Source organism: Bactrocera latifrons, unplaced genomic scaffold (genome assembly GCF_001853355.1).
Source record: "Bactrocera latifrons isolate USDA-ARS-PBARC rearing strain unplaced genomic scaffold, ASM185335v1 scaffold_244, whole genome shotgun sequence".
Lineage (NCBI taxonomy): Eukaryota > Metazoa > Arthropoda > Insecta > Diptera > Tephritidae > Bactrocera > Bactrocera latifrons.
Genome location: NW_017536008.1, coordinates 59,082 through 78,143, shown reverse-complemented (window position 1 = coordinate 78,143; position 19,062 = coordinate 59,082). Strand labels below are relative to the sequence as shown.

General features: G+C 36.7%; 1 protein-coding gene and 1 pseudogene across 2 annotated transcripts in view; both read right to left on the bottom strand.

The window, feature by feature from the left end:
- Window positions 1-124: 124 nt before the first annotated feature.
- Window positions 125-1,093, bottom strand: LOC108969220 (annotated as a pseudogene).
- Window positions 1,094-4,771: 3,678 nt separating this feature from the next.
- LOC108969221 overlaps window positions 4,772-19,062 on the bottom strand; it is a 29,741-nt gene continuing 15,450 nt past the window's right edge. Inside the window, exons 2-3 of one of the 2 annotated variants that reach the window (XM_018933800.1) lie at window positions 5,302-6,259; window positions 4,772-5,219 (exon numbers count right to left, since the gene is read on the bottom strand). In XM_018933800.1, the coding sequence (XP_018789345.1) occupies window positions 5,134-5,219; window positions 5,302-6,145 (930 nt within the window). In that variant the 5' untranslated portion in view covers window positions 6,146-6,259 and the 3' untranslated portion in view covers window positions 4,772-5,133. Of the gene's footprint in view, window positions 5,220-5,301; window positions 6,952-19,062 lie in introns of those variants that run through there. The other variant, XM_018933801.1, reaches the window with a different exon arrangement.

Here is a 19,062-nt window from a genome sequence, read left to right as displayed (position 1 = left end):
TTTTCTTGTTGAAATGAAATACTTTTTTTATGTTAATTAATTTGTGAATTTTTTATAATTAAAATAATTAGTTAGTTAAAATAATTTCGTACTATATTATCCCGACATTTTCTGCCTTGATTTAGCACACTACAATTTTCACGATTCTCTTCCAAATTGTCAACTTCCATACTGACTTGACGAAACGTTTATGTCTGGAATTGGTAAATTTCTTTTTAATCTGATATTGTGCAAGGTTAAACACGCATTTATTATTGATCCAGCATATGCTGGTTTAAACAATACACCCCGTTCATGTGATAAGCACCCAAAATACCTTTTTCAAAACTCCATTAATCCTTTCAACACAATTCCGAGCCCGAATGTGGCAATCATTGTAATTATTTTGCCCAATCGTCTGTGGATTTCGAAATGGTGTCATCAACCATGGTTGCTGTGGATAGAATGAATCACCAATAAGCCAACTTGAATCTACATCACTGGCGTTTTGCTTTCCAAAAATTGTTTACATTGGCTGTCATGGGTACTACCACCATAACGCGCATTCCCAGACACTATGTTTAAATTGTAGTCACAAATAAGTTGCACATTTTTGGAAAAGTAGCCCTCTCTGTTTATGTAGCAGCATTCAACATCAGCGGCCGGCTTTTTAATTTTAACATGGGTGCAATCAATAGCACCAATGCACCCAGGAAATCCCGTAGATGAAAAAAAATCTGTAAAAATATAAACACATATGTACATACACAATATTTTTTTATGTACCTATATAATGATTTTTTTACGTTTGTTTTTTTTGTTTTGTTCCTCTAAAGATGTAGGAAATTTAATGTATTTATACAAATTCAATGATGTTTGTGACTTCTTTTACTGCACGACACACAACTGTCTTGCTTAATGAGCACACAAAATCTTGGTCAACATCTCTCAAATATGATCCTGTCGCATAGTAATGAAGTACTGCAGTCATTCTTAATGGTTTTGGGACAAACGTACGCCTTTCGCCACTTTTCATATGAAGACTTAGCTCTTGTAACAAGGCTGTTGCGGGATCTTTCTTTAAAACGGAATAGCTCTTCAAAGCGAGCTTCCGGCAAATGAAATGGGTCGGGTCGGCTTTAGTATACCATCCCACGATTTCGGCGTTAAAAGTGATATGGATGGATAGGGCTGATGCTCCAGATTAAGAAAATATGTAATTGTTGCCGCTGCAAACTTATAGGTTTCGAGATATATGCATTTAAAGTTGAAAACTGCAACTGTTGCAAATTTAATTTTGTAATTTCTCGATTTATAGTAACTTTTTCTTTAATATTTTGCACTTTTTATACACTTACACTTCACTACAATATTTCTACATATTTATTTTTTATTAATATTTTAAATATTTGCTAAAATAAGCATTTTATGTTTTACATAAATATTATTACACGCACAATAACAATAAGTCTTCCGTGTTGTCAAATAATAAGTATTGCCATATTTACACATATATCAAACGAATAAAAAATATTTTTATCCCCAAAATACTTAAATCATTATCTCTTTTCTTACTATAACATGAGTAAAAAGCAAGTTTTACTCGAAAAAAAAACCTGATACACCTGATGTTGGATCGGCCAGGGTTATTTTTTTGAAGCGCGGCCAACCCAAAAAGGAGTTTCACAAAAAAAAACCTGGCACACCCTGGTGGGTATATCACCCTATTTAAAGTACATTTTCTATAAAGGATATTGTTACAACTAAACAAGGTATAGTTGTTTTTGTTGTCCGTTTTGTCATTATCTTCACATTTATCAATTGCGCGTTTCCCCTTTTTAAACTMCATTTTCTATAACGGGTATTGTTACAACTAAACAATGTACCGTTTCTTTTTTCCCGTTTTGTAAGTTTCATATTCATTTCWTTTGAATTCCGCGATTGGATACATGCATAAATTCAGAATACAAATTTAAAGAGCATAAAATTTATAATATATATATATAAATATATAATTATTAAAAGTTGTATTTTAAAAAATGAGTGCAAATTTGTCAGGTAAGTAATCTAAGTTTTAAATTGATAAAAATATAACTTAAGTTATTTAAATAGATTGTGTCGGAGCGTCAACCAGCCGAGGTGTTAAAAAGCGAGTGAGTACAAATTCATCAGGTAAGTAATATAAGTTTTAAATTGATAAAAATATAACTTAAGGTATTTAAATATATTGTGTCGGAGCGTCAAACAGCCGAGGTGTTATAAAGCGAGCCAATGTGCTTAAAGCGTCGGAAGTGAAGTCAATGTGGAATATTGGAAAAATAATCCAAACATTTGACTCTAAAGAGAAATGTATTTCCTTTGCCGAAGAACAAGGTTTGATTCTAAAAAGTAAAATTTACCGTACGCATAAAGTGCCAATGACGCTGGCATTAAATAAAAGCAGCACTGTTGTGAGTGCTCCGATGCCGGAAAGAGGGTTGTCGGAACCGAACTGCGTTGGCAACCTGGTTGGATACCAGGTTCGACAACGTGAAAATCCCACTTCCGCAGGTATTTTATCTAATGTATGCGTATGCATCTCATTGGTCGCATGCGGAAGTGAGGAAAAACAGTTTTATCAGGGAACCAGTTTTATCTAGCGCTACTATATGTGACTGGTTTAATTACTGCCGCGAAGCCGTAGTATTTTACCAGGTTGACCATCAGGTAGCGGTAGGTAAAATTGGTGGCCCTGGTAAAACTGTTCAAATAGATGAAAGCAAGTTCGGGAAGAGAAAATACAACAAAGGTAATAATAAAAATATAATTTTTTTTATGTAATTAATATATTTTGTCTTATTTTAGGGCGGAGAGTCGAGGGCACTGGGATGGTTGATAATGGGAGTGACGACCTTAGGCTGGAGGTATGTCCCGGCAATGCACTATGGTCGGAAATTTCATTTCGTTGGCCAAAAGTCAAAATGTTTGCAGTCCCGAAATATGTTGTTGTTTCTGAAATCTAGTAGTCAACGCTCCAAAACAACCAAAAATTAATTTTGGTGTTGTAATATGCAATTCACCGTTATTCGGTGAGTCATCGAAGTTAAATTTGTTTGCTTCATTTGTAAACATAATTGCGTTCGGTGTTTTATACTGCTTACTTCAATTGATTGTTTAAGCTGAAAACAAAGCGTGTTAAATAAAAGTTTAAATGGAACACGAAGGTGATGGTAAGTTTATTAATTTTGTAAAATATAATACTCAAAAGTTGGATAGTCTAAAAAATAAAATAACTTTTTCCAAAAGTCTTCAACATTTTGGAATTTATTTTATTTTTTAAGTTTGAGTAAGCTTAACATATTTTGTTTAGGAGTGTTAAGCATAAGATTAAAAACCAAATTACTTTGAAGTGTTTAGTTTTTGAAAATGTTTATCTCGATTTGCGGTTTTTTGCGGTTTCTGAGTAAATTTTTTTTTTTCAGTCGTCATTTGCTTACAGAATTCAGCAGTTTTTGATATTTGGTTCACCAAGCAGAAGAAAGGAAAAAATAAGGACGCACTGATAAATTATTTTATACAAAAATATGGAGCCGATAACATTTCAGATGAATGCTATAAGTATTTAACAAAAAAACACGAATGCTTAACAATAATTTGTTTGCAAAGTGGGAAAAGTGTCATAGAAGATTAGATGATTTTAAAATTAAATATTCTGGCTGGCTTTGTTCAGAAACTGTAATAAACAGGCAAATAAATTTAGAAAGCACTTCCACAGAGACTCAATGCACAGTAGAACTAAGCCCAGATGAAAAAATTGTATCACTAACTGGACGGCCGCAACTTAAGTACTCTGAGAAATCTAAACGAAGTAAGAGAAGACAAGCAGCAATCCTCTCGATGTCAGAACACAACGAAACAAGTCTGTTAGTTCAAGCAGCATCAATTTCGGCTCGGAAAGAAGGACGTAGATTTGGCAGTTGTTTTAAAAGAAACCATCGAAAGTCCATCAAGACCATCCAAGATTAGGAAGCTATATGTCGATGACGTAAAAGCACCTATTGTAATGTCTGATGAGGAAGCGTTAGCATTTCTTCTCGAAAACAATTTTTCGAAGAGCCAATACTGTTCCATCCGGACTTCTAGCAAGGAACGTAACGCTAATATTTATCCACCCCATGATAATATATTAGCAATAAAAAGTAAGTGCAGACCCGATGGTGTACTTGTAGATGACCAATGTGCAAAGGTTGCTTTACAAATGCTTTTAAACCTTACAGCTAAAAGTATTATAGAGATGCAAAAAGAAGTATTTGCGACAATTACGGGTAACTTCATATCAAGGGAAATGATATTTAGCTCCGGTTTTGACAGCAGCTCTGGTCAATCTCAATATAAGCAATCTTTCCTTGATCAAAGTACATCACGAAATGCTGATTCATGTCTTTTGGCCATAACAGTGATTCCCTTGAGACTCTTGAGTAGCGCGAGAGCCCCGATTTGGAATAATTGTTTTCCGCAGTCCACAAGATTTTGTCGGCCTTTAAAATTAGAATACACGAGTGAAACTAAGGAAGTGATAACAAGAAAAGCTGCTGACTTAAATAAACAAATTCAAGAGCTTGAAAACTTACGTGTTGAAATCGAAGCTGGTAAGATAATCGAAATAACGTTCAGAGTGTTTGTCGGGGTATGTCGACAAACGGGGTATCGGTCCCGATTGCATTTAATTAAAAGATACTTCTTTTAGTATAATCGTTATAAATTTTGGTTTAATATTCAATTGTGTGTATATAAAAATATATGGGTGTATAAATGTGTGTGTTACCAATATGGGTTAATTGTATTAATTTATAGATATACATATGTAATTCTATGTTAATATATTCATGTGTTGTAACCTGTTGTGGGTGCAGATTTCTTTATCCTGTGTTGTTTTTGATCGAAATGCTGTGGAGTATCGCTGTTTAATGTTGTTTGGATTCCTTGTTTAACAACGTTTTATTGTATTCACTGATATTTCACTTGTCGAATTTGACTTCACTTTGTCTAATTATAAATTTCACTCCTGTGTGCACTTGGATATGTCTCATGTGTAAAAAGCGCGGGAAAAGTCTTTTCTTTTGTTACTCTTTATGTTCTGTTGCGTGAAGTTGGGACGGTTTATATTCCTCTGCATTACGCCTCTATTACTTTATGTAATTTGTGGGAGTAATGCAGAGGAGTATTTGTTTGGATTAAACATCCTGGCCATCTTGCAGAATCTGCGAAATAATTAAGTATTAAGAGGGTAATTGATTGGGTATTGAAAGATTGAAATTTTTTGAATAAATATCAGCAGTATACTTAGGGTTAGATGGTGCCAGCCAAATGCTGTATTCTGCGCTACCACTGTACCATTGTCTGGTTTGAAGAATCCACTTCTGATAATTTGTGGGTAGATATCGGCTCCAATCTCCAACGTTAGCTCTTTGTTGCTATGAAATTGCGGGTCAGCGAGGACTAAGTGTTCAAAGCGCATTTTCACATCGTCACTTAAATCTCGCTTATAGGGTATTTTGGGTAAGTTGTGTGTAATAACTGCGTTACATTCCAAACAAAACTTTGTATCATTAGGTATGAGGTATGTAATTGGCAGTTTGAATTTTTTGACGAGTTCGGCCGCTATATTTGTAATTTTGAGGGTGGGGTTCAAAATGGCTCGAACTTTATGCCATTTACCATCGCATCTTAAACGTATCTTCAATATGGGTACTAGGGTCTGCTTAGCCAGTAAGGATGGTAGTCGGGTCTCTATTGCAAGCGGTTGAGATTTTGGTTTCTCAACACCATTTACATTGTTGATCGGGTATAACCTCGGATGTCCGTGTAGGGATGAATGATGTTGCCCGTGACAAATGGAACATCTATTTTTGCTTGTACATCCTTCTGTCTTGTTCGGCCTGGCTAAGCAATTAACGCAGTAGTGGTGTTTTATTACTGCTTCGTATTTTTTGTTTATATTATATGCCGAGTACGTAACGCAAGTCACTAGACGGTGGTCTTTTTTGCATATTCCGCAAGCGACATGACGATTTGACGTATTTTTTCTATGATGTGAGATCGTTTTTCGAGTTGTGTGATCATCACATTCTTTTTCCTCACGAATAATGGGAAGGGTCGACTTGAAACGCCGAATGCGTCGGGACATCGTTTCATCTTCTGAAATCGGTGTAATGCTACGGGTTGCGCTACGGGCCGGATGGTAACTGTTGTGCTCATACGACGAGGTTTGGGTGAGTTGTTGATTGTTGGGGCCATTTCACTGAAAAGGAAGAGAAAACTTTTAAGTTATTCTGTAATTAATATAACAATTTTTGTGATGGGGCGGGTTACTGTGCCTTGAGCAGTTCGGATTTCAACCACTCGTATTTTATTATCTAAGCCGGAGAAGACCTTTTGGATTCGACCGAGCCTCCATTCGTTGGGTGAAATATTTTCGTTTCTTATAACGACTAAGTCGTTAACTTCAACATTACGTTGTGGATATTTCCATTTATATCGTTTGGGTAGTTCCTTAAGATATTCTTCCTTCCATCTCTTGCAAATGTACTGGTAGAGTATTTTTAGTTTCTGCCATCTGTTAACGATGCTTAAGTTTGCATCCCCTAAATTGGGTTCGGCAGGGGTTAACAATGGGGTACCTATAAGGAAGTGTCCTGGAGTTAGAGGTTCCAAGTTTGTTGAGTAGTCGCTTATGGGGCTTATTGGCGGAGAGTTTAAACAACTTTCGATGCGGGCTAATAAGGTAGCAAATTCTTCAAACGTGAATTTTTGTAATTTTGCTATCTTATTTAGATGAGTTTTTAGACTTTTTATGCCTGCTTCCCATAATCCACYCATATGTGGAGCTCCTGGTGGGTTGAAGTGCCATGAGATGTTTTGATGACTATGGAGGGATGTAATTTGAGTTCGAAGTGTCTGTAGGAATTCTCGCCGATCTTGAATTAGCAGCTGTGAAGCTCCTATAAGGTCTGTTCCGTTGTCGGAATAAAGATTGGCGGGCATCCACGCCTCGAGAAGAAACGGGAGAATGCTGCTAGGAAGGCTTGCGTAGTGAGATCGCTAACGGGTTCGAGATGTATTGCTTTAGTTGAGAAGCACACAAATACACATATATATCCTTTGGTGRTTAGACATGCTCTCCCAGTGTAGTTTTTGATGTCATAGGGTCCAGCAAAGTCGATACCAGTGGCAGCAAACGGCCGGGTTAGGATGGTTCGTTCATTCGGAAGAGCTGCCATTATTTGGGTTTGTTGAGCTTTATTATGTATTATGTACGTTTTGCATTGATGGATTACTGTTTTAATCAGCTTCTTTGCTTTGGGTATCCAGAATTCTGTCCTTAGGAGTCGAAGAACTAGCTGATTTCCGCCGTATAACGTTGCTAAATGGGTAAAATGAGTTAGTAATTTTGACATACGACTATTATAGGGTAATAAGATAGGGTGACGCTCATTATATGATAGTGCTGCGGAATTGGTTAATCTTCCGTCACTTCGCATAACTCCTTTAGGGTCAATGAATGGATTTAAAGTCAATAATGAACTTTTCTTGTGTATTTGGGTTTTACGGGTCAAGGCATTATATTCTTCTCTGAAATGTTTTTTTTGGGTTTGAATAATTAACTTCATTCTTGCTGTTTTGAACTCTTCCGGGGTTATTTTGTGGCTTGAGAAATCAGCTTCTCGTCCCCTTTTTGAGGCATTTGCGCAAAACCTTAATAGGTAAGCGATGACGTAAATAGCTCTGGGGAATGAGGAAAACTTTTCGAGGATATCCTCTTGGGTGGTTATCGCAAACGTCTTAACGGGTTTGAATTCCACGGTAGTGTTGTATGTTTTCTCCCTTGCTGGAAAATKGTCCTTTTCATGTTGTAGCCATTGGGGTCCATGCCACCAGAGGTTGCAATTCAATAGATCGGTGGGTGTACATCCTCGGCTTGCCAAGTCTGTGGGATTGTCTTGGCTTTCCACATGGTTCCAATTATCGACTCCTACTTCTCGGTGATTGCAGCTACTCGATGAGAAACAAAAGTGGTCCATGAACATGGTGGTTTGTTTAACCAAGCGAGAACTATGGTTGAGTGGGTCCAAAAATAATTTTTATATTGGGTTAGGTGTAGTTGGGATAGGGTAGAGTTATTACAAGATTACCTAGTAGAACCGCTCCGCAGAGTTCCAATCTGGGTAGGGATTTGGTTTTAATGGGAGCAACTCTTGTTTTTGACACTAAGAGAGTTGTCCATATTTTATGTCCAACTAGAACCCTTATGTAAAGTGTCGCGGCATATGCTTTTTCTGAAGCATCAGAGAAACCGTGGAGTTCGATGGTGGCTGTTGGGTTAAAATGGGTCCATCTGGGTATTYMAATTTTATTTATGTTTTCGTAATCCTTTACGAARCTGTTCCATCGATGAAGGGTGAGGGGCTTAAGGCTTTCATCCCAGTCAGACTTATCTAGCCATATTTGTTGCATTATTATTTTTGCCGTGATTATTACTAAGGACTAAGGGACTAAGCCAACCGGCTGGGTCAAACAATTTTGCTATGGCTGATAAACTTCACGTTTGGTGTGTGCGAGTTTTTTCTCCATTGAGTTGACGAGGAAGAAAAATTAATCCTTTTTAGAGTTCCATCGAATGCCCACGGTTTTGGTGTTTTCGGGTTCCGAGAGGTTTAGGGTTTCCGTCTCTAAAAGACGATCCTGTGGAAGTCCTTTAAGAATGTATGGGTCATTGGAGGTCGATTTTCGCGGAGCGAATCCTGGGGACTTCAGAGCAGAAATGAGTTCATCGCGTGCTGACTTTGCCGTGGTCAGGTCATGAGTTCCAGCTAAGACATCGTCTACATACATTTTCTGGCGAAGTATTTTGGCTGCTAGTGGATGGGTTTCTTCTACATCATCGGCTAGCTTCATGAGGGTACGGATCGCTTGGTAAGGCGCGAAATTTATGCCGAACGTGACAGTTTGTAATTCGAAGTCTTCTATTGTGTCTTCCGGGGACTTCCTAAATAGTATCCTTTGGAACCGAGGATGATTAGGGTCTACGAGTATTTGCCGGTACATTTTCTGAATATCCGCATTAAAAACGAATTGGAAGAGTCGCCAATTTGTGATCAGAATGACAAGGTCTTTCTTTAAGTAGGTCCGATATGTAAGACGTCATTTAAGCTTTTGCTATTTGACATGGGGCAAGATGCATTGAATACCACACGCAATTTCGCGGTTATACGATCGGGTTTAATGACTGCGTGGTGTGGTAAGTAATATTGGGTCGCCTTAAAAGAAGGGTCATATTCTACTTTCTTCATTTGTACGAGTTCCAAATATTCCATAATTGCTTTGTCATATTCTGCCTTCACTTCGGGTTTTYTAAGTAAAGCTCGTTCATTTCGGAGGAATTGGGCCAACGCTATATGTCTAGAATATCCGATATCAATATTGTCGGGTTCTTTGAAGGGTAAGGTTACTACATAACGTCCATCTGAATTACGACGGGTAGTTTTTTGGAAAATTTCCTCACAATTTTGATCTGATTTTTAAATTACGGATTCCTTTGGGATTTCCTCCACCTCTCAAAAACGTGTGAGTAGATTCTCAGGGTTCACTTTATTGTGAAATGAGACTATGGCGGAATTTTGGGAGGGTTGGGTTATGGGTCCAGACAATATCCATCCGAATTCTGTCTCTTGAGCTAAGAGTTAACCGAGTATGTTTCTCTTTACTCCATTGAGTAAAATACTTGGATAGATATCACTACCGATTAGTATATCCACGGGTCTGGGTTTGTGGAATTGGGTGTCTGCTAAAGTGAATCCAAGATTTTTAAGACCCTGCTTGGAATCCAAATTTTATGAGGGTAAATTATCAGTTAGGCTGTTTAGTATAAATGCCTGGGCTGATACCTTATAATTTGTGTTTAAGGGTGAGCAAAGCGTGATTTCACAACTATTCGTTGGTGGTGCTGAAACTGCATTGTTTAGTCCGGTCACTTGGTTCTACTTGAACCATTGCAGTACCGAGTAATATCTGCTTCCTACTTGGGTTGGATGGGTTTTGGGTTGATGATTTAGTGGACTGTATAGTTGTTGTGTAGGCTTGCCGATTTGTGTTTGAGCTTTGGGTGGCTAGTGCGGTACTTGAAGCGTTTTCAGGGTTCGAACTAGTGACGTTTGGTATTTCCGGAGTGGATTCATGTCGAAAGCTGGATTCTCTGTGTATCAGAGTATTGTGTTTTTGTGACACTTACGACATGAGAATTTACTCACACAGTTCTTGTAGCTATGTGAAATGGCCAAGCAATAACCATATTTTTTGATTGTGGAGATACGTGTCTCTACATTCATTGCGAGAAATTTGGGACATTCTCGAATAGGGTGCTGCTTTTTGCAGAGCTTACAGCTTTCTGTATCTATATTATTTTGAGTAAAGTTGAAATTAGTATTCCTTTGGGTATTAGAGGGTCTAGCAATTGGCGTTTCAGCCACGTTTGCATTGAAAGTGTTATATTTCTCTTCATCTGTTCTTTTAACTGTACCGGTGTGATTCAAGAGTTTTGTATTTGTGGGCTAAAAAACTGTCGAAATTTGACCACGTCGGTATATCTGAATTATCTGCTCGGGTATATTCAAAGGTTCAATATCGGATCCCAGCTGTTTGTGTCAATCTCAAGATTGTTTAAGTTGGTTAAAACATTATTAACCGAACGTTGTAAGCTTTTTATAGCACAACCTGTTTCTTCAGTAACTTGGGGTAGGTTAAAAAGGGTCTTTAGTTGTGTGGTTACCTGCAACCTCATATTTTCGTAACGGTCGAATAACTTTTTCCAGGCTAGTATGAAACCATCATTTGTCAGGGGTGCGTTTTGAATAACCTCTCTTGTTTCTCCTCAGGTCTTCTGAGTAGGGTGAAAGAGTCTTTCAACATTACTAATCCTTGGGTTACAGATATACAGGGCTGTAAGCATATCCCGAAAGGTGGGCCAAGTTGGTTAATCTCCGTAAAAGATGTCGATGTCGCATGGTGGAAGGTGAACTGCAGGAGCGAAATCCATCATCGTGCCTTCTGAAGTCCTTTCCTTAATGGGTTGGGTTGACACCTGTGTTTTACGTGTATCTACATCTTCGTTGATGGAAGCTAGGCAACAGAGGTACATTTGATAACTTTTTTGGTATTTTTCTTTCACTTTAAAGAAATCGATGGTTTCATGACTTTCGCGAGAAATTCTTCTGATCGAATCATATGAGCGCTTTGCTTATTCATAGAGCGAATTTAGTTCGACCCTTTTAATTTCTAGGGTATAGCCCGATTCGTCTTCAGTTTGTAAGGGTAAGATATATTTAATATGTGGATTGAACGAGCAAAATAAGTCGCGTAGAGTTACAAAAATATAATAAAACAAACTTTAAAAACTTTTCGTATAGTGATTTATTTATTTTCAAATTTTCAAACTAATTTTCTTGTTTTTATCTCCTTAGTGTCCGATGGTTGATATTTATATGAGATTATTAAATTTCCGATGAATCGTAGAAAAAAATTGATAAATGATATTTTGCAGGGTTTTGCGCTTTTTCCTACTGAGTCACTTTTTTAAATTCCTACTGGGTATTTGTCTTTTGGCGTTCTGTTCGCTAACAATTTTCATTACCAACAAATATAAGCGAATGGGTGCGCTATTCGTATGTAGGTACCTATGTAAATGCGGGTGTATATTTATTTATATATATAATTTTAGTTCAACGAGAAGAATGCAATAGCCGACGGCAAAATATATGCATATATTTTATTAATGCACTTCTTCTCTTGGGTAAGTATATGTAGGTATGTGTATAAGTATATATAATTAAATAGTGCAAATAAAATTTATGCTTAAGTATTCTTAAGGACACAATTTGACAAATGGGCACTTTTTAACAAAGATGATTTGCACTTTATATTATTATTATATATAGAAAAAATATGGGTGGCACTTACATCTTTTTTTTGGTTTTTGTTAATTTCGGTTTGTTTTTAGTTACTTGTTGGGGTATTTTGTTGATTCAGCGTATAAGCTTTTTGTCTGTTGGGAGCACTCTTTTAACTTTCGGGTTCGGTTCTGGAACTCCAATGATGTTGTTAGTAAAATTCCCAAGAAGACTTTTGCTTTTAATTATCGCGGCTCGATAGGACCAAAAATGTCGGGGTATGTCGACGTAAGGGGCCGATTGCATTAAATTAAAAGATACTTCCTTTAGTATAATCGTTATATATTTTGGTTTAATATTCAATTGTGTGTATATAAAAATATATGGGTTTTTTTTTTTGTTTTTTTATAGTAGGGGGAAGCATCGAAAGCCGGAGTGCGCAACTTTAATCCGCTAAACCTAACCTGCTCCCAACTCAAGACTCTAACACGGAACCACAGGCTAAGTATTACTTCGTGGGAGGGACAAGACATTTAATTCTCCTCTATTGCGCGGACTGACGAACTCCTAATTTGCTCAAAAAGTCTCAGTTTTGTTATTATGGATGCTGACGCTTCGCTGACAGCTTTCCGTTTATCAGTCGACTGACACATGAGTGTCGTTAAATTATCGACCGTAAAACTACCAACCGAGCGTGGCTTTTAGTTTTTCCCTTGTATTTGAAAATCGAGGGCAATAAAATAATACATGCTCAGAGTCTTCTATATGCTCTGTACATGTCGGACAGTTCGGACTAATGTCATTGCGGAGACTGAAAAGGTAGCTTCTTTGTCCACGAAGTATTTGGGTCAGATAAAAGTCTAGGTCCCCATGTCGTCTGTCTATCCACGAGTGGATGTCCGGTATAAGTCGGTGAGTCCAGCGCCCTTTGGATGAGGAGTTCCACCGCTCCTGCCACATCTTAGTGCTCTTATTTCTCTCCTCTGCCCTAGCCGATACTGTTTTAGGCGTTGAAAACTGATATAAGCGCTCGAGTTCGTCTCCCTGGATGTCAATGGGCGGCATGCTGGCTAATACTTCAGCAGCGTCGGTTGATATAGTCCGGAAAGCACTTATTACTCGAATTGCAGAAAGCCTATGCACTGCAATTATTTGTTTCGCATACTCTTTTATATCCATTGCCTGTATCCATACTGGTGCCGCATATAGTATCACGGAACTCATTGCTTTCGCTATTAAGAATCGCCAGCTGGAACGCACGCAGCCTCTATTGGTCATCATTCTCGAAAGGCCATTATAAATTTTGTTTGCCTTAGCGGAAGAATACTCCAGGTGCTCTTTAAATTTTAATTTGGAATCCAATATTACTCCCAGATATTTCAGTTGCGGCTGCGAGGTAATATCGCACTCCCCTATAGTGAGCTCTATTCGTTCTTCTATCTTCCTAGTGCTTATGAGTAAAACTTATGTTTTTTCCTCCACCAGTTTCAGACTCACAGAAAGAACCATTGGCGTATACCATATAAGCACTCATTACATTTATTTTTCAGGTCGGCTAAATGTTTGGCCACTGCTACCACCATGAGATCATCCGCATAAGATACTAGTTTCACGTCTGTTGGTTGCTGTCTTCTTAGCACCCCGTCGTACATAAGGTTCCATAATAGTGGGACTAACACTGATCCTTAGGGTACATGGCTCGAGATATAGTAGCTCTTGGTGCCTTCGTCCGTATCAAAAATCAGCCTTCTGTTTTTAAAATAAGTAGTTATTATGTTGATGAGGTATGCAGGGGCCCGAGTTGAACGCATTCTCGACATCCAGGGTAATCAGCGCGCAGTACGTTTTTATGCCACCTTTCCATCTAGTTTATGCGACTTCATGGCATCTCGCCCCTCAACACAATATCCATCACACAGCTCATACTCATCACACAACACAACAGGCAGCAAACCAACCACACTACACACACACCACACGTCATCGTTTTCACCACCTAACCGATCAAAAAGGATTGGTTAGATCGGAATGTATTCATTCGATTTCTACGCCCGTAAACGTTACATACGTCTCGCCAGCTCTTGAATTTTCATCAAAGTTGTAGTCCAATTTGGAAAATCGTTCCGGTTGAGTGTGGTGGTGCATTGGCAGCAGCAGCAGTGAACATAATAAATATTAAAAAATATATATACATATTAAATTGGCAATCTGTTGAAGTGTTCCCCGAAAAGAAAAATAAAATTTATTGAATTGTTACTCTTCACTGTTAAATTATAAATCTTTAATTGAAACACAAACAAAAAGGGATACATAATCAAAGGCTAAAAGTAAGTATACCCAGTGGAACTAAGTGTAGCGAACAAATGGTCCTTCGAAACAACACAAACAAAAAAGTTAAGAAGTGCAAAAAAAAATGTGAAGAAAATTGCGGGCATATTTATATTAACAAATAGCATTAAACGGGCGCGTTATAACACAAAAAAAGGTCAATAACCTCAACTCTACAAAATCTACGAAACGTACGCGAAACCAACTAGAGTAAAACAAATACAAAAGAAAAAAAATCAAATACGGGCGCGGTGAAAAACTAAATAAACAAAAGAACCCCAGAACATACGGCAAAGGAGATAAGGATTGTAAGCAACGTGGGAAGAGAACAAAACCTCAACACGGAAGACATCAAACAAGAAAAAAAAACCAAGAAGACAAAACGAAAAGCAAGAAGATAAAGAACAAAGAGATATATACACATAAGTATTGCTACCCATAAACCCTTGGCGGAAGAAAAAGTGAGTCCATCCGATTAAATTTTTAAAATAATTATTTATGCACATTTGTATGTATGTTTAATATACAGTTTAAGCTGTAATACGTAATACAGCTACTTAGAAATAATCCAACTATTATATACGAAAAACCAGTTAGACAGTTCGGAATATACATATGTATGTATATATATAGGTACCGAAATAAATGAAAAAATTACGGTACCTGCCTATTGCTTATTTTGTGTTTCCAAGCACACTGTAATTTTCCAAAATCAAAAAAAAATTTTTGCAAAGTCAAGTATTATTACTTGCATGTTTTGGTGATACCCCTTGGGCTAAAACAGCAACAAGCAGGATCGCCTATAATAAATAAGCAAAGGCGAGGAAAAAAAGAAAATGCAAATACATACATATATACACATATACACATATAAGTAAAGGTACTAAATTGTATAAAAGATACATACATATGTGCATATACATACATACATACAAAAATTTGTGAGTCATCAAACTTTGCGCGCCAAATTTTATATTCCGCAATTTATATACATATATACATAGATATATGGTACATACATAATTCAACTGTTTAAAAAAAAAATAAAAAACACAAAAAAATTTGTGAAAAACAGTTGCTAAACTACCTGCCTTCAAGCTTACTTCGTGTCTCCAAACACACCACACAAAAAAAACAAATTTTCTAAGTCAAGTATTCTTACTTGCAAGTTCTGGTGATACCCCTTGGGCTAACAAAGCAACAAGCAGGATCGCTTTAACATATAAGCAAAGGCAGAAGAAAAAAAAACAGCAGCAACATAACAGTGGACATTTATGTATGTACATATATGTATGTATGTATATCGCGATCCAATTATTTCGCTTCTTTATCTCTCGTACGTTTTYTCCCTCTCTTAACATACACCAACGTACCAATAAAAGGGTTACAAATAAATACATACATACCATATGCATTTATACATATATGCATTCTTATAAAACTTCTTTTTCGTTTTCTTTTTGAGCAATCGTATGCGGATGTAATTAATAAAACATTTGCATACATACTCACATATTTAATATTGACATATTTACGAATATATAAAAGATTGTTTACTTATTTTCCGCGCATTTCGCTACATTGCATATGCATACGTATTGCATACATATGTACATATGTGACAATTGTGCGAAAATATAAGGGTAACAAAAGAACACAAAACATTAAGCATAACTATACACATATAATTATAAACATACATACGTATATTTTTGCGTTATTGTTATTTTCCTTCTCTTTACGTCCTTATCCAAAAGATAAACGTACTAAGGAATAATGTACAAATTAATCGCGATACATTTAACTAATACAAGATAAAAAAAAAATAATAATAATTATATTCCAAACGGATTCAGAGAATTATGTGAGTTGAAAATTTTGAGTGCTCCATTTCAATGTTGTGGTATTTACATTTTATGCGGTGAATATGTGTTCGCAAATTTATATTATATCATTCAATTAATTAATAATAAAAGTTTCAACTCTATTTTTCTTTTCATTTTTTTATTTACACATTTGCTCACATTACCAATTTTTTAATTGTATTTCAAAGCAAAACATTTTTAAGCTCAAAGCTTACAATTTAGCTCTATAAATGCAATCGGAGAAATCAAAAGAGGTTAAACCAAGAACACCTCAGTTATTAGAAATTCCGAAAATGGGTGATGAAGATAAATCACAAAGCACACCCGCAGAAGCTACACGCTCAAAGCAGGGTGCCAAACAAAAAAGAACCAAAGATAATTCAGTGTCAAGGTTCATAACTGAAAGTGACAGTTTTGTTAGATACTGCACAAGATTTACTGCTTCCTCTATTAATGATAACACAGAATCGGTTGTAAATTTAAAAATTCAAAGCATAGATAGCATATGGGCACGCCTTCTGGCAGCATACGACACAGTCCTACATACTGACGATGCTGAACTCCCAGAAAACATAAAAGCTTCGGCGTCAGCTAAATATGAAAACTGCCTCGAAAAATATGAAATTACGAAGGCAATGATATTGGACCAAATAAATTTATTAAGGCCATGTAGAGCCGCTACTCCTCCCCCGACAATAGTTACGACYCAAAAGGAAGAAATAGATACAGGTATATTCTTGAAAGTGCCAGCTTGTGATACTRAAGTTTTTCACGGAGGTTATGAGCAGTGGCCGTCCTTCCGGGAYATGTTCACTGCCGTATACATAAACCATCCCAAACTTTCACGAGCTCAAAAGCTGTACCATCTCAKGTACAAAACAAAAGGGGAAGCAGGCAGTATCKTCAAGCRTTTCGCTTTAAATGACGAAAACTTTAATCTGGCTTGGGAAGCACTGGTCGAAAGATACGAAAATGAAAGAGTATTGGTAGACAACCAAATAACAATWTTAATGAATTTACCAAAAATTCAACAAGAAACTAGCCAAGAGTTTCAAAAACTATACTCGACAGTGACTAATTGTTTATCTGTGTTAGAAATACAAAAGATTTCCACAGAATCGTGGGATCCCATCCTAGTAAAAATTTGTGCAGCAGCACTGCCTGATGCTGCTTTGCTTCGATGGGAGCAATCACTTGTGGCAAGAAAGAAATCGCCAAAATGGCATCAAATGAAAGAATTTTTAACAACTCAGTACGAAATATCTGAGCGAGTTGACAAAAAAATAGTCAATCCAAAAAATAACCAAAATGAGTCGAATAAAAACCTTTTTAAACCCCAAGCCAGCAATAATACACAATATAATAGGCACGCTAATAGAAGCCAAATATTTGTGACAAATCAAACAAATTATTGGCAATCATTATGTGAAATATGTAAAGGAGGTCACAATATATGATCTTGCGAGAAGTTTAAAAAAATGTCTGTTTCAGCTAGCAAAATTCTTTTACCCACTGCGGTCATCGCTATTGAWCATAGAGGAGAATTATTCAAATTAAGAGCATTAATAGATCAAGGTTCTCAAAGATCCTTTATATCATCTAAAGCTCAAAATCGGCTAAAATTGCCTGTCAAAAATTCAAATTTCCAAATATCAGGAATGGGCGGAAGAATTATACAAAATTCAAACAAAATCTGCCCAATCACTATAGTCTCCCCAAACGCGGATATAAGAATAGATGCACAAGCAATCGTTCTACCGCAACTCACAAATGTGAAGTGAATAGAAAACAATGGGAAAAATGCTCACATCTCAAATTAGCAGATCCCAACTGCCATACCCCATCACAAATCGATGTGTTATTAGGTAGTGGCTTAATACCTCAAATAATTCTTGAAGGTATAGAAAAAATATCCAATAAATTGTTAGCCCAAAATACAATCTTTGGGTGGATATTAAGTGGCCAAGTCACAGAAAAAATTAATTCTTTTACAACTGAAGTTGAAAATATTTCCAACGAATACTTAAATAATGAACTGAAAAAATTCTGGGAAGTAGAARAATTACCTMAGACTACTCAACTTTCAGAAGAAGACCAGGCATGCGAAGCCTATTATAAATCCACAACAACAAGAAACGAAAATGGTCGTTATGTTGTGCGACTCCCTTTCAAACCCACCTTCCCAGATTCTATAGCTCTAGGTCACTCTAGAATATCAGCCGCCCAGCAATTTTTAAGCTTGGAAAAAAGCCTGATAAAGAAAAATGAGCTCAAATCAGCGTATGATAATGTGATGGAAGAATACCTAGACCTCTATCATATGGAAGAAGCTGTACCATATGAGAAAGTATCTAAAGGTAGATATTTATCTTTTTATCTGCCACATCACGGGGTAATACGACCTGATGAAATCAAGTGTACAAGCTCAGGTAAATCACTCAAAGACGTACTATATACTGGCCCAACCTTACAACCTGATCTCATGCTGCTAATACTACATTGGCGCATGTTTAAATACTTTTTTAATGGGGATGTAGAGAAAATGTACAGACAAATTCTAATACATAAAGATAACCAAGATTTCCAGCGTATTGTCTTCCGCACATCAAGTAATAGTCCAATCAGCGACTACAAACTTAAAACCGTCACCTTTGGCATCAATTGCGCTCCCTACTTAGCGATCAGGACACTGCATGAATTAGCAAAAACGTGTGAAACAAATTTGCCCTTAGCAACTTCTGTGTTACAAACACAAACATATGTTGATATTTTATCAGGTAGCCTCAATCTGTCATTAGCGTGCGAATCACTATCTCAAGTGATTAAAGCACTAAATTCAGCGGGATTCCCCTTAAAGAAAATTACATCAAATCATCCCGAAATAATAAAAAACATAAAAAAGGAAGACTTATTAGATAAAAAATTTCCTTAAATTTGAAACGGCCAGTACAACAAAAACCCTAGGGATT